Source organism: Mauremys reevesii, linkage group 2 (assembly GCF_016161935.1).
Source record: "Mauremys reevesii isolate NIE-2019 linkage group 2, ASM1616193v1, whole genome shotgun sequence".
In the NCBI taxonomy this organism is placed as follows: domain Eukaryota; kingdom Metazoa; phylum Chordata; order Testudines; family Geoemydidae; genus Mauremys; species Mauremys reevesii.
This window is the reverse complement of record NC_052624.1, coordinates 199320634-199337377: the sequence shown is the minus strand read 5'-3', so window position 1 is coordinate 199337377 and position 16744 is coordinate 199320634. Positions and strand designations below refer to the sequence as shown.

At 37.1% G+C, this 16744-nt stretch overlaps 1 protein-coding gene across 8 annotated transcripts in view; it reads right to left on the bottom strand.

The window, feature by feature from the left end:
* Window positions 1–16744, bottom strand: part of PIEZO2 (piezo type mechanosensitive ion channel component 2) — a 443406-nt gene that overhangs the window by 121465 nt on the left and 305197 nt on the right. For 5 of the 8 annotated variants that reach the window (XM_039525707.1, XM_039525714.1, XM_039525710.1 and 2 more), the window contains exons 8-11: window positions 11259–11427; window positions 6269–6388; window positions 3226–3264; window positions 1412–1550 (exon numbers count right to left, since the gene is read on the bottom strand). In XM_039525707.1, coding sequence (XP_039381641.1) covers window positions 1412–1550; window positions 3226–3264; window positions 6269–6388; window positions 11259–11427 — 467 coding nt within the window. The remainder of the gene's footprint in view (window positions 1–1411; window positions 1551–3225; window positions 3265–6268; window positions 6389–11258; window positions 11428–16744) is intronic. The other 3 variants (XM_039525708.1, XM_039525709.1, XM_039525712.1) reach the window with 3 other exon arrangements.

The window sequence follows — 16744 nt, the reverse complement described above, 5'->3', positions numbered from 1 at the left end:
CCTGGTTTTTGCATTGTAGAAAAAGGTAGGTAACACTTCTCTATTCACTTTTTCCACACCATTCATGATCTTATAGACCTCTATCATACCTCCCCTTAATCATCTCTCTTCTAAGATGAACATCCCTATTCTTTTTAGTCTCTTCTTGTATAGAAGCTGTTCTAGACCCCGGATCATCTTTGTCACCCTTCTCTGAACCTTTTCCATTCCCACTATATCCCTTTTCAGATGGGGTCTCTAAAACTGGACACATTATTCAAGGTGTGGGTTTACCATGGATTTATATGGTGGGATTATGTTATTTTCTGTCTTATTTTCTATCCCTTTCCTAATAGTTCATAATATCCTGTTACCATTTTTTACTTCAGCTGGACCTTCTACTGAATTTTTCCAAGAACTATCTATGATGACTCCAAGGTCTTTTTCTTGAGTGATAACAGTTAGTTTAGAACCCATCATTATATATGTGTATTTGGGATTATTTTTTCCAATGTGCATTATTTTGCCCTTATCAACACTGACTTTCATTTGTCAGTTGGTTGGCCAGTCACTCAGGTTTGTGAGACCCCCCTGTAACTCTCTGCAGTCAGCTTTGGACTTAACTATCTTGAATAATTTTGTGTCATCTACAAACTGTGCCACTTCATGGTTCACTCTTTTTCCAGATCATTTATGGGTATGTTGAATAGGACTGGCCCCAGTACAATTCTCGCTTTTTACCTCTCTCCATTCCGAAAACTGACCATTTATTCCTATCCTTTGTTTCCTATCTTTTAACCAATTACTGATCCCTGAGAGGACCTTCCATGTTACCCCATGCCAACTAAGTTTCCTTAAGAGTCTTTGGTGAGGGACCTTGTCAAATGCTTTTGGAAAATCCAAGTACACTGTATTGATTGGATCACCCTTATCCACGTGCTTGCCGACTCTCTCAAAGAATTCTAATTGATTGGCGAGGCATGACTTTCCTTTACAAAAGCCATGTTGCCTCTCCCCCAACAAATTGTGTTCATCCACGTGTCTAATAATTTTGATCTTTACCAATTTGCCCAGTACTGAAGTTAGGTTTACTAGCTTGTAATTGCTGGAATAATCCTCTGGAATCCTCTTTAAAAATGAGTTTCATATTAGCTACTTGCCAGTCATCTGGTATTGATGCTTGTTTCAGCAATAGGTTACATACTACAGTTAGTAGTTCTGCAATTTCATATCTAAGTTCCTTCAGAACTCTTGGGTGAATACCATGCAGTCCTAAAGACTTATTGCTGTTTAATTTATCAATCTGTTCTAACAGTTTCTTAAATCTTAGCAAGCTGCTTAACAAAAATGCACAAGGCCAAGAATTTAACTATAGAGTAAATAATAAAATACCAAATACACGGGTTTATTCCCAAATAATTCATGTTACTACCTGACATGTCATCTGATGGCTCCCATTTATACTGTGGGGTTGAGTACATATCAGCTTTGGCAGGGCCATTCTCCAAGTGAAGTGTGGGGTGCATGGTGTGATAATCTACAGGAGTCCCATTCACTGTTACGAGCAGGACCTGCCAGACGAGAATTGGAGAAAGGCATTCCTTTTAGAAAAGCTCCTGTATGAGTGAAACTGCTACTTACTAACTTCCACTAGGTATTGTTTCTAAAATATGAAAGAAACTTAACGAAATCATTTCAGCAGGTTTCTCTCTATACTGAACAATCATACATTACACATGATGTTAACATAATTGTCCTAAGAATAATTTTAGCAGACCAATTTAGGCTAAAAAGAATTATGACACTGATTTCATTACATTTTCCCTAACAAAACAGTAATAATAATGATGATGGTGCTTTGCACTTCTACAGTAATCCTCATCAAAGAATCTCAAAGCTCTTATAAACATTACTTAATCCTCAAACCATCACTGTGAGGTAGGCATTAAACATATTTTAAAGACAGGCCAGTTGAAGCCTGGAAGGTTGTGCCTTCTGTTAGATGACATAAGCATCTCTGGCCAACCTAGGAAAGAACCCTAATCTTCTGACTAGTTCTATGCCATAACCATGAGACCCATCCTTCTCTTTAAGGTTAATTTTCTGTCTAATGGTTTCCAGTACCGATGAAGATGATGGGTACAAATGATTTTCATTTTTAAATCAGCAGGGTGATCTGCATTTGTTACAATTAGTAAAATTAGTTGTGTTTGTTACAATTGTTTATTACTCAATGTTTATGCCACTATTTGAACTTTCCTTTCTGCAATGTGTTGTTGGCCATTGTCCTTGTTTGGCAAGGGTTTCAGCAGCTGACCAATGGAGATGGGCCAGTTTTACAGAACCAATCTCACTGCAAAATATATTGTGTGGTTTCCTGATGCAATAGTTGTCACAAGGGCTGGGGGCCATATTCAGGTTTGGTTACAGCTGTTTCTAGGCTGCATGGCGGAGGAGATCTGCAACCCCATTTGTTAAAGTATGAGACTGACACAGAGCATTTCCCCCTTCAGAATCTGCTAGGATTTCCTGCCTTTGGGCTAATTACTTTGTTGCCTGTTCAAATAAAATTTCACACTTTCCACCATTTTAATATTCAACTCAGGTATTTGGTCATTTTTGCAGGACCTCAGTAATTCAACATGAACATTTAAAAAACACGTCACAAAGAAGGAATTAAGTTTTAGGGTAGCTTATGTTAGAAAAGCAGAGTTGCATGTTTTGTTTAAAATACAAGGAACTAAGGAAGATCTTTTGCCAGTTAGTACAACCTCGAATGGGAGATACTTAGTAAGTTTAAATAATCAAGATTTTGGATAATCAAAGGAGTTCTCAATGTAATTAACAGCAGGGAGGTTTGGATAATTAAGGTTTTAATATAATGGCTAGGCTAATAAAAAGATTAGAACATTTTAAAATGTCATAGAAACTTGTCTCTATTAGGTATATCATAGAATATCAGGGTTGGAAGGGACCTCAGGAGGTCATCTAGTTCAACCTCCTGCTCAAAGCAGGACCAAACCCAACTAAATCATCCCAGCCAGGGCTTTCTCAAGCCTGACCTTAAAAACCTCTAAGGAAGGAGAATCCACCACCTCCCTAGGTAACCCATTCCAGTTCTTCACCACCCTACTAGTGAAAAAGTTTTTCCTAATATCAACCTATGCATAATCCATATATGTATAATCTATATTTACACCATCTATATGAGTACAAATAAATTGCAAAGACTGATAATATACTAACATCAGATGACTTGTATTCATCTTGAGTCATTGACAGAAGCTGTAAAAAGCAATGGAAGGACAGATTATTAATGAAGAAGCATAGCTCAAGCAGTAATAAGTTTAATAGATGCATGCATATTTGCTGATCCTCTCAACAGATCTGAATTAAGAAATTCAGTAATAATTTTTAAAGAATCAGTAGAATTGTACAGTATGCCAAATTAAACAACATTTATTTTAGCATAATTATTGGCATAACTTTATTTTTAAATGTCTTAATTCCAAATCACAAGTGAAGATGTTATACTGAAATTATGTGATGGTCACGGGAATTCATCAATATGTTATTACAGTTAATATCAAATGACTTTCCAATGAGACACTTAAAATTAAGGTTTATTAAATGATCGCTAGAATTTCTCTAAATATAAAATCATTGTCAACAGAATTATTACAGTAGGATAAAAATTTTATACCTCCATTTCAAAGTATTAATAATATTATTGAAATTACTGGACGAGCACTACATTTTCATCAATGGCATCTAATTACTGCCCTTCATCATTCAGCAGCAATTATTGATATATTATGAAGCAGTAGATGAAGAGATACAGAGATCATCAAAACACACTCTAGTAATTTCTATTTGTTGAAAATTTGATAGATAATAATTACATAGGGCTAAAGGCTGCAGTCTTTTCTCAGGCAAAGCTCACGCTTGAAATCAATGGGAATTTTGCCTGAGAAAGGACTATAAGATGTGACTCATAGAAGAAGAAAATATTGTAACTAAATTTGTTAAGAATACTCAAACTCATCTTCCTGCAACATATTGGCTTTGCCAAGATTACATTTGGTTTATAGAAGATGCATCTTTTGGACAAGACAACATATTTCTCTACAAGTAATCAACACCACATGTAGTGAAACTCAGAATATAGCAGACGGCTTTTGTTTGTTTTGTTTTTGGTTCTTTTTTTTTTAAAGAAAGGGAGCATTGGGACCCAATTTTTCAGTTTTTATTTATGAAAGTGGCTCTCTTGAGTTAGGCTGATAGGGTTGGGCCCTTGCTCTGTGACATGAAAGCAGTGTGAGAAGCACAATGACCCCACTATATTAATCAACTTTTACTGCCTTAGACTTTTAAGTCTACATGGAACTTTGTAGAGAATCATGGCCTTACCTAGCAAAGGCCACAACTGTATTATAGGAGTATATGTATTTTATAGTTTTTATGATCAGCAGTTATGACTGGGGCAGCCCCTTTCTGTACTCCAAACCACTAGTGCTTCTCTTGGGTAATAGATCCTTCAACAAATGCAACTCTATCTATTCTAGTTCATTCTATTCCTATGTGTGTGAATGTCCCTATCACCTATTGCCCACATATTACATTGACTCAGCTCCACTTCCGCTGAAACCCTCATCCTGCCTTCAGCTCCTCTCGCCTAGACTACTGCACCTCCTTTCAACGGCCTTCCCAACCCCCAGCTTTCTAGAATCCAGCAAGTGTAGAATGCTACCCCTCTTTAAAAATATGCAAACACCCTCAAACAACTCCACTGGATCGGTGTCATTTCAGGATCTGGTTCAAAACTATCTTTCTTGTTTATAAAATCCTGCATGGAATTTTTCCTATCTAGCAGACTTGTCTTCCTGTTCTCCCCTTTTTATTCCTTCCCCTCATTGAACACATTCTTCATCTCACCCTCAACAACATCTTTGCACTGTCAACTGAAGAGTTTTTTTTTCTCTGCAGCTCCTGCACTCTGGAACTGAACTCCTGAATCTCTCCTCTTCATTTGTTATTTAAATGCTCTTTCCCTCAGTCATCATTTCACTTTGTAAACATTCACTACTGCAACTCTGCAAAGCATTCTGGACTATAAACTGCCTTTTGTTGGTTTGTGTTATCACCATTCCAGATCAGACAGTATGAAGTTGGAGATACTTCCAATGTATGTCTTCACTGGCTTTTCTAATAGCGGCTGAGGATATAGGAGTACTAAAGTTACTACTGCAATTGTTGGGGATATAGGAATATAGCAATCTGTTTGTTGTTATAGTTCAGTGTCCAGTTCACTCAGAGCAGTTTTTATTATTATTTATTATTATTATTTACTACTACTACTACTACTGTTATTGTTATTTCCATCACAGTACTCTTGGGAATTGGAAATGTTAATTTAAGGCTCACCCTAATACTTTTGGAGCCAAAATCTGTGGGCAGCTGGCCATATGAGAATTCCTCTAGTGGGCAGGGAGAAGGGGACTCTTTGTTGCTGTGAAGCTGGTGAGTTGGCTCCTACACCAACTACCCTCCCCACCCTGGCATTGAGGTGTACAGGGAAGAAAAGGAACATGTTGGTGGCAGGCTGGGTTGTGTTGCGGGAGGGCGAAGGCAGCTTGGCCTCACCAATTAGGGACCCTAGTCAACTGTCTTAAGGTAGATCAGACTCTAATCCTGGATCTTTTTGTTTTGGAAGCTGGAAACACAGGAAACATTCTGCTTTCACTTCCTAGCATGGTCCCTTGTTTTTCTTCTTCTAAGTTTTACAAAATAATAACATTCCTTTCCCTACCTTTCCCAAAGTGTTGGTGTCATGACAATTACATAATCACTCACACATTTTTACTTGGATCTTACACCACTATGTCCCCAAATAGTAATACATTACTTTACAACAAACTTGGGACACCACTTGTGTAGGGAAAGCTCCTGGCGGGCTGGGCCAGTTTGTTTACCTGCTGCATCTGCAGGTCCAGCCGATCATGGCTCCTACTGGCTGCAGTTCACTGCTCCAGGCCAATGGGAGCTGCTGGAAGCAGTGCAGGCCGAGGGACATACTGGCTGCCACTTCCAGCAGCTCCCATTGGCCTGAAGCAGTGAACCACAGCCAGTGGAAGCCGCAATTGGCCGGACCTGTGGACGTGGCAGGTAAACAAACCTTGCACAAGCGGCATCCCAAGTTTGGGAAACACTGCTTGACAAAGTTACCACAATAAAATGAACTGCACGTTTGAAACATTTTGACATAGGGAACCCTTTCCCCAGGTCTTACTTTTCTCTCATCAGCTGTGTAGTGGCTTTCATACCACAAACTTCGTCTCCTTGAGGTTGGGTTGCAGTCTGTTTCTTTGTCTTCTTCGCTGATACCAGATTTCTCATCATCATCTATCTCCTAAACAATGGGAATGGCAGGCATAGTTGTAATTCTTAAATAGCAATTTTCTAAGAGTAACAATGTGGTACCTAGATGCTGTTCTTCCTCTAAATTATATGCCTTGAAATATCTTCTAGTGTTTAATGTACTGTATCTATGATGGATGCGTTTTATTAGTATGACATTTTCAGAAAATGATGACAGAGCTATTCTATAATTGCTAAACCCATCAATATCAAGATGTTTCCTGATTCCTACAGGATACCATAAGTAACCAGACTTCCACATCCTGCTTTATAGTATAAACAAAACCACAAAGTATAATGCAGATATGTAATCATTTTAAAGCTAGATTTACTGAAATTAAAACTCTCTCTTTGTCTATTTGAATGTGGGGATAGCATTGTCTTGCTATACTGAGAAGTAAATTAAATGAAAAAAAAATATTTTCTGGGCATATGTAATACGTATTCAAAGACTACAGAATAACACATTAATCCTGTTCCGGATATATGGTAACACAGTAAATGGATCAGAACAGTGAACTGATTCGGAACATCTAGAAGCCACACCTTGAATAATTATGGAATCACATGCCCAATGGGAAGTTTCTTCCAATCCCCTACCTCTTAGCGGTTAGGTTTTAATCTCACCGTGAATAACAAATTTGAGGATTTTTAGGATAGAGTGTACATGCTCTGAAGTGGGTTATCCTGTGTGGAAAATCACTCTACTAATAAACATTCAAGTCTAACAAACAGGAAGCATTAGAGTCTGATTCTGCATTGCTGGTGCACTAACATTATAGTTACCTTAAATCATATTTCATCTCTATGTAATTTCTATCAGCCCTGGCTAAATAGCAGGCAGTTTAGAGAGTTGATTACACATAATTATTAAGCCAAATTCTGATGTCATTTATACCGCTGTACGGCCCCAATTCAGAAAACCAATCCCTAAAGCATTTAAGCACATGCTTAACTTCAAACACATGCTAAGGTCCCACTGGCCTGAATGGGACTTAAACATATGTTCAAGTGCTTTACTAAATTGCAACCAAAATCCAGAGTATCTATTGACTTCCATGCTGAGGATTTACACTGATGTAAATTAGAACAGATTTTGATCTAGTCAAATAATGTTCATATTTTTTTCCACTTTCAACGGTCTGACTCAACAGGGTGAAACATGATTGTTTTCTGCACATTTTATTCTTTCCATTTAGTAGATACATTTTATTTCTTTGTTTCAAATGAAGCCTGAATTAAATTGGCTTTTGATTTACCTCCCCTCCCGCCCCCCCCCCTTTTTTTTTAAAGGGGACAGTATCATGTCCACTCAGCTCTGGGAATGTCAGTTTATTTGAGCTCCATCTGCTGACGCTATTGAAACAGCACAAAATTTTACTTTTGTCTTCTTTCTCAGGCCAAGATTTTCAAAACCAAGACTCTGAAGCTGGGCTTTAATGGGGGTTGTGAGGTTCTCCGCCCTTTTATATATCAGCCCACTTATTCTGAAGTCTAACCCATGAAATAGAGCTGATATTTACAAAGCTGCCCTTGGGAGAAGGGTGCCTAAATAATCTAAGTGGATTTGAAAAACCCACTCTACAAGCCTCATATTAAGCTCCTCTTTTTAAAAAGCTCAGCCTAAATAAGCAGTATTTATTAATTTATTTTTGCTTCTCAAAAGCATAGCAGCACATTTCACATATGTATGTATATTTATATTTAGAATCTAGAGGATATTTCAAACCACATTTTAACAAATGTAAAATAAACTAATTATAAGGCTTAAATTTGCCATGCCACTTTCACAAATTGAAAGTTTTCATATAAAAGTGGCCCACAACGAAACATTTACCAGGAACATTTAGTTTGGCATTGATTTGACCAAACAAACACTAAGTGTACTGAGGTATTGAGATAATGATTTTAAATTATAGAAACTTCAGGTGGTGATGGGTGAGGGTGGGAAATGGTGTCTTGTTTAATCTATTTCAGGGATGAGGAAAAAGAGGTAAAGCAGAGCATTATCTAGCAGACAACCTTATAATTCTAGGCTGCCTTTGGCTTGTCCAACACTTGCAGTTCTCCCACCATACAAGCAACTATGATGGTTAAGTGTACAGCTCCAAGAGAGTTTAAGAGTAGCACTAATAATGTTCTCCCAACCCCCACCTTCCCAACTCAAACAACATTGCAAATAGTAGAGGCCTGGTTCTCTTCTCACACGAGCTTCAGTGAAGTTATTCCTGATTTACACCAAAGTGAGCAAGTGAAGAATCAGGCCCTAGATTCATATTTTAAATTATTATCCAGTGAACCTCTGGAAAAACTGATTCCTGATATAACTTCACTGAAGTCACCAGAGATAAATTGGCTCCTCTTCTTTTATTAAATTATTGCAGGACTCAAGGGCCCAAACATGAGGTCCTTACTCAAGCAAACTTCCAAACAACTTTAATGGGAATTTTTCTGAGTAAAGACTGAAGGTGAAATTCACCTCTGTGTAGAAGTAGCACAATCATGCACCATTTAAAATCCTACTTATGCTCCTTTTTGAGCACTTTTTTCTCACCCTGAAAACTCAGGACCCAAATGTGGGCATAATTCCTTGAGCATTAGACTCAGACTCATAGACTTTAAGGTCAGAAGGGACCATTATGATCTTCTAGTCTGACCTCCCGCACAACGCAGACCACAGAATCTAACCCACCCACTCCTGTAACAAACCCCTGACCTACGTCTGAGCTTTTGAAGTCCTCAACTTGTGGTTTAAAGACTTCAAGGTGCAGAGAATCCTCCAGTAAGTGACCAGTGCCCTATGCTGCAGAGGAAGGCAAAAACCTCCCAGGGCCTCTGCCAATCTGCCCTGGAGGAAAATTTCTTCCCGACCCCAAATATGGCGATCAGCTAAACCCTGAGCATGTGGGCAAGACTCACCAGCTAGACACCCAGAATTCTCTGTAGCAACTCAGATCCCACCCTATCTAGTGTCCCATCACAAGCCATTGGGCATATTTACCGCTATTATACCATCTAATACCATCTGCTCTCAGATTGACCCATTCAGCCAATTTATCACCTTTGCATTCTGAACTTGGTTAATAATGTAGAAGAGGTACCATAAGTTAAAGATAAGATCCTCACTACTATGCTGGTTTGACATTGTTTCACATTGTAAAAACAGAAGACACAGGCAGCTACAATAAAAGACAAGGACCAAATTCAGGTCTCCATTAAAGTAGCATAAATCCAGAACAACTCTATTGACTGCAATGGAATTACAGTGGATTTAGACTGGTGTAACTGAGAATAGAATTTGATCTAAAATCTTCTAAGACAAAACAAGTAAAAAGAAAAATCAATTCCTGATCCATGGCACAATCAAAGGGGAAAACCATACATAGCGAAATAGTCTATAAAGCTGCTAAGATTTAGAAACCAGAACATATCATTTTATGGAGAGATGTAACAGTGTATCTTCTGCATCAAAAAAGAAGCCATAGTACAAAGACAGCATTTATCTTACAATGTTTTCATATTTTGATATTTTCCCTTTATAAAAGTTAACTTTTTAAGACATCCCCACCAGCTTCCTATCCTCCTAAAAATGTCTGACTCTTAATAAAGAGACAAGGCGAGTGAGATAAAAAATGAATGAAGACACTAATATTCCACAAGGATGCAACTGAAATTTAGACTCTTCACAGCTTTAGTGCTGTGTACCTGTACTATTGTGTGCAGCATTACCAAACCCAGCTTCAAAAATCAGACCTCTACAAATCATGCCATTTTTTAAAATAATGAAATTTGGGCTCATTTTATTTTCCTTTTGTTTTCTGAGTCTTCAGGGTGCCTTTGTAATCATGTTCCATGCTTTTCTCCACAACTATAAGATCTAAGAACTTTACTTTAAAAAAAAAATGGAAGCTGAGATGTTCACATAATCACATGAATCCTGGACTTGGGACTTTAAGAAAAACACCAAATATTGCTAGACTCAAGATAAAATTGCAAGATTAGGCAAAACTATATATGTTTTACAGTATCCTGCACCAGATTGCAGCTGATATTTTGGTTTTTGGGCAACAAGCCCTTGAGGCTGCTTTTAAATTTTTATTCTCTGTTGCCTTTGGTATAAGGAAATTTTAAGGCTGTGTAAAGACCATGAAACACAGAGGAAGATTGCTCATCGGTAACTCCTGTGTGCTGCATTTACTGCTTATTTTGCTGTGACTTTATGGTGCTTTGCACTATGAGAAAAAAAAACCCTCTACCTACTGTAGACAATATTCACACAGACTTCCACAATTCAAAAGTAAGCTAAGAGCTGATCTACACTAACTCTGTGAGACTAAGTTACGCTAGTTCAGTTATGCAAATTATGTAACTGAAGTCAACATAACTTAGGTTGACTTACATCGGTGTCTACATCGTGCTATATCGACGTGAGACCATTTCCCATTGACATAGCTGCTGGCTCTCAGGGAGGTGGAGTACACAAGTTGATATGAGAGCACTCTCCCATCTATTTAGTGTGTCTTTACCAGACCCACTAAATCAACACCGCTGCATTGATTACAGCAGTGCCAATTTAGCCAGTAGTGTAGACATAACCTAAGCTTTTGATCCTGTAGCCCTTAATCACATAAGTAGTCCCATTGACTTAAGAGGACTACCCATTTAAGAGCTAGAGGGACTTATCAGAAAGAGTGTATTTAAGACAGCAGCTTGGACATGGCTGCCTCACATAAAAATTTCACTCTGCTGTTTGCAAATGCCAGTAACAATCTGAGACTCTTACAGTCATTAGTGAGCATTAGAAAAATTCTACTCTGGTAGCTTCATTCTCTTCATAAAGTGGGAAGAAAAAAATATATTACCCTTACAACGGGCTCTTGTAGCCAAAGGCGAATAAGAGTTGCCAGGGTGTAGTACATCACCAGCAGTAATATGGGATTGGCATGGTGATACCAGAGTAGTTCTTGGTTTGCTATGATCTTCCAGGTGCTTGAGCAGTTGGTTTGAATTACGGAAGTGACACCAAATAACCTGATCAAAAAGAGTAAGAAAAAAATTTAGAGAACAAATATTTAATTTTAAAACGTTTTAAAAGTGCAATTAATAGATACATGATTATCTATCTTAATTTTGTTTAATTTTTTCTACTTGTGAAACATTGGCTTTAATACAGTTTGATTTGATTAAAATGTTATTTATTTAAAGTGTCTTAACTGAAATGCAGGTCAAAGTCAACATTTTCTTTTCATGACATTTAGTGAGTACAAAAAAGGGAGGGTTTTTTAAAATAAAATAAATGAATAAATATATGGAGATACACCTATCTCATAAAACTGGAAGGGACCCTGAAAGGTCATCAAGTCCAACCCCCTGCCTAGGACCAAGTACTGATTTTGCCCCAGATCCCTAAGTGGCCCCCTCAAGGACTGAATTCACAACCCTGGGTTTAGCAGGCCAATGCTCAAACCACTGAGCTATCCCTCCCCCCAGAAAAGACAGAAAATAAGGACATTATGTCTTTGCACCTCTCCATTCCAATGAAAAAACTACCGGGGACCTGACCCTTGTCGACTCAGGCCTGAAGAAAAGGAAAAAGAAAACTTCATGGCAAATCTGTCTCTTACATCATGGTAGCCACTGCTACTCCCTTTGGGTCCAACCTTTAACATTTAGTAAGTTATGATTCATAGCAAATTACTAAATTGTCTCACATCATCATTCTAGTCACTTTGTCCAGGATAGAGTTGGAGAGCAACTCTCTCAGTAGTATCTGCAGAGGCTTCAGAACTTGTAACAGCTAGGAGTTTTAATGCACTGTCCTAAAAACCTAGGCCACAATCCCCGAACACTTATATACATGGGTAATTTTACACAAATGAATAGTCCATCTGAATTCAAAACTGTTCTAGATGGAAAGCGAAAGCACTCAAGAAGCACATTTTAGAGGGTGCACAAAAAATGTTATTTGTGAAATTACTTGTGAAAAATAACATAGGTGAAGTTTTCCACAAAGAAAACATGAGGCATCTCAGAGAAGGATTTTTAAATTATTATTTTGCTGGACCTCACAAAAACTTCTGGCAAGTAAGAATGGCTAATTGCAGATTGAAAATTATTTCAAACAAGAAAACTGTTGTATTTTCTACAATTAAAATTTAAAGCAAGATGCTAGAAATTCCACACCAAAACTGGTGAAAACTCAATAATGAATCTAGTCCCTACAGTTTAAAATATTTTTGCAAAGTTCTAAAGCAGGGTTATTGAAGTCTTCACCATGATTTATCACTATTTAACTAAAGATGGCAGAGCTACGATTTCTTTGGAAGACTTAAGCAGTGATTTCTATTCACCTAAGAACACTGTATTTTTTAATGTCTAACTAGGCAGTTAGGCATGCCAGATAATGACTTTCTGTAGGAGTATTGCATACCTCGCCTTCTGACTTCAACCAACTAACACATTAATTCCACAGAAACATAATGCTTGGTGTGTGTCTTTTTGAGGTTTTGAAAGGAAGAGAATTAAAAAGGGGAGATTCATACCTTTTCATTTACTAGAGATTAGCAATATGGGTGTAACAGCATCAATCACTAGTCAGAAATCTCTAAATCTGGTGTTCTAACACATTCTATTAAACAATTTCCTTAGTGGTCACTTCTCATTCTGATCACTAACATGAGCCAGAGGCTATAAACTTTCAGACATTTTAGTTTGCTTGGAAAAGTAAAAGAGAATTCTGCATACAAAATAAAATGCTGTAATTAGAGAGGAGCCTGAGCAAACAGGTTTGGATATGGCCCAGAATCAAACTTCCTGTGAGTTCAAGCACATTTGGACCTGGTGATTTGATTCAGGTCGATCTAACTGCAACATATGCTAAACTGTGTTATGTTAATATTTCTACTATCATAGTAGAACATCCTCTGTTGCCTTCTGCCTGGTCTCTCAACCAACTCGCATCTCTTCTCTCTTACTGATCAGATGCATCCAGCTCCCACCATTCTATCTTTCTCCTTTATTTTATGCTACATTCTTCTCTCTACTATTTTAAAATTTTATTTGTAAGTACAGCATTGAATCACACCAACTCTGTTTCACAACGGTATCATTGTTTCAGATCATGATCCAACTCTCACTGAAGTCAATAGAAACCTTTAGTTTATACTAAAAACAGGAAAAGAAAAGATGTTACTGTAGGTCATCTACTTTATCTCTCTGCCAGCATAGAAATGATTCCTACAATATATATTCTACTGCTTTGTACAAAACCTACAGTAATTTTAAAAACTTTCTAGATTTAAGTCTTCATTTAACCTCCCTTGGAAGACTATTACTACACATTCTACATGGTTTTACTGTTCAGAAGATTTTCTTGATATTCAGCCTAAATATTCTTTGTTTTATTTTCATCCCCTCACTTCTAATTATTCCCACACTAATTAATTCAAGTCCCTTCTAGCTGTTTATTCCTATCAAATACTTGTAGATCATTACAGTGTGCCCCACTTAGTTGTCACATAGCTATGCAATACCTATTTAGCTCTTTTAACCTTCTCGTAATTCAGTACCTCTAGATCGATCATCCTTTATCTTCTCTGAAGTCACCCCAATGTTTCAGCATTCTTCCAGTATGAAGGTACTCAATACCATATTCATTATGTGCCTGATCCAAAGTATACTCAAGTCAAATGGAAATATTTTCATTCATTTAATGGGCTTTGTACCAAATTGCCTCTCATGCAGCATTCGTGCCTGTCCATTAACTTCAATTCGAATTGTGGGTGCACAGAATCACTCAAGATCAGACTCTAAAACCCTTTAGTTATTCAAAGCTTTTAAATACATAACAAATATTCTGGGATGACTTCCACAATACGAAGTTGCATGAGAAGTGATATATTAAATACCATGCTTCGTTCTAGATATTTTTGTTAGAAACATGTCACAAAATCAGCCCAACTGAGGATCAGCTATTTTTTGAGCTTGGTTCTGACCTCAGTAGATGTCTTTTTCAACATACATAGCATATACCATAAGTAAACGGAAAAGAGGAAATAAAATGCAAAGCTTGACAAGCATGTAGCTTGTTCAGTCTGGACACTGAAAAAACATCTGGAGAAACCCATCTACTACTGTATATTCTTTGCTTAAAAAATCATATTTAGCTCCTTGCTAAACAAATGATTTTCCAGGTACAACACAATGAGCCATTCCATTTGTGCATAGAGGCAGAAGTTGTATTTTTCAAGGTACAATTTAGTATTCCAAAAATATATTTTATAGAAATCAGTGAATTCACAAAGAGGCAATGATCCAAGAAGTGTTTTAAATTATGAAGGCCAGGAGGAACTTTATTACTCTGCTGAGGAATATTAGGAAACAGCTCACTTAAAAACAGCTTTTAAAACAAAGGTAACAGGTGGTTGTCCCATTGCTGCTTTTCAAGCCCATTTTCCCAGCAAAAGCTTCCTACTGAATCCATTTGGTGGACGTACTCTGAACTTCCAAGACTCTTTCTGACAAATTTGCAAGCTGCGACTATGATAAATATTTAATAGTAATTTAGCATCAAAATCACATTAACTTAGAGTGGAAATGTTGCTTTTAACTAAAAACCATGAAAAACTTTCTTTCTCATGATATTCCGAATTATGGAGTTGTTGAAGTGTCACACAAATAATGGCTGCACTCAGCTCACAGCTAACACATGTCCAATTTACAGCAGTTTATTGGTACTTTAAAATGTTATTAGAATCAGTGCTATGTTATGGTTTTACGTATCCACTGATTAATGGTTAAGCAAACTTAAATGGAAATTAAATATATGTTATCCACAAGACTGCTGAACAAATTAATTATGATCAGCTATTGCAATATATGCTACATACCGTCGTCATGAACTGGGACATTTTTCGTTTCAAGAACAGATTCACAGGTCCAGATTCTGGTCATGCTGATATTATTAGCAGTTTATCCATTGACTTCAATAGGTCCAGGACTTGCTCCATCAGTTTTTAAACCAGAAGGGCAATTATGATAAAGTAATCTGACTCACTGTGTAAACCAAGTAATTCTTGCATCAAATCATAAATTGCAGTTGAATTCAAGAGTATATTTTAGAAAGACATCTAGTCTTGATTTACAGATTCCAAGCGATGGAAAATCTATCATATCACTTGGTTGGCTGTTCTACTGGCTAATTACCTTTATTGTTAAAATTTTGCTCTTCATTTCCAGTTTGTATTTGTTTAGCTGCAACTTCCAGTAATTGAATCTTGTTATACCTTTCTTGGTTAGATTAAAGAGTCTGCTACAATAAGGTACCTTTTCCTTGTGTAGGTAATTATAGATGTAATCAAGTCATCTCAATCTTCTCTTTGATAAACTAAATAGATTGAACTCCTCGAGTCTCATTGAGCTGTAGCCCACGAAAGCTTATGCTGAAATAAATGTGTTAATCTCTAAGGTGCCACAAGTACTCCTGTTATTTTTGCGGATACAGACTAACACGGCTGCTACTCTGAAACCTGTCATTGTAAGTACTATTTTCTAGACCTCAAATTATTCTTGCAGCTCTGTTCTGAACACTTCAACTTTTCAACAACCTTTTTTTCAAGGACACCAGAAATGAATTCCAGTAATAGTCTCAGTAATGCCATATGCAGAGGAAATTCCACCTCCCTACTCCTGCTCAATATTCTCCTGTTTCTACATCCAAGGATTACTGTAGCCTTTCACCCACAGCATTACGATGGAAGATTATGTTCATTTGGTGATTTACTATAATAACCAAGTTCTTTTCAGAAGCACTGTTTTCCAGGATATCTGGCTATAGCCTAGATTGTTCCTATATACATAACCTCAGATTTTGCTGTATCAAAACAACTATTGCTTGCTCCCATCTTACCAAGCAATCCCTATCATGCTATGTATGTAGGTTCAGAAGGATTAGATTTTTATCAGTCAATGTTGATAAGCGTCAATTTCTCTGTACACACACACAAAAAATATTTCCATTGACAATAATCGAAAATTTACAGCTGTGCAAAGTAAGAAAAATGCTTCTTGAGAAATGATTAGTGCTAGATTTAAGGATATTCACTTTGTATATTTTGAAATGTGATGTTGACAATTTGTTTCAACAGCTATGAAGATTTAACTTTTTGAATCTCAATATCTTCTCTCATAAATAATTATTACCTGACCCCTCACAATTTTCCCCAACTGTGAAAATTTAAATTGATAAAACTTCATACTTCGCTGAACAGCAGTGATATGAGTACCAACTGTTGCATTACATCCTTATCACTACAGAAGATAAGGACTGGAAAAGGAAACTAGTTCCACT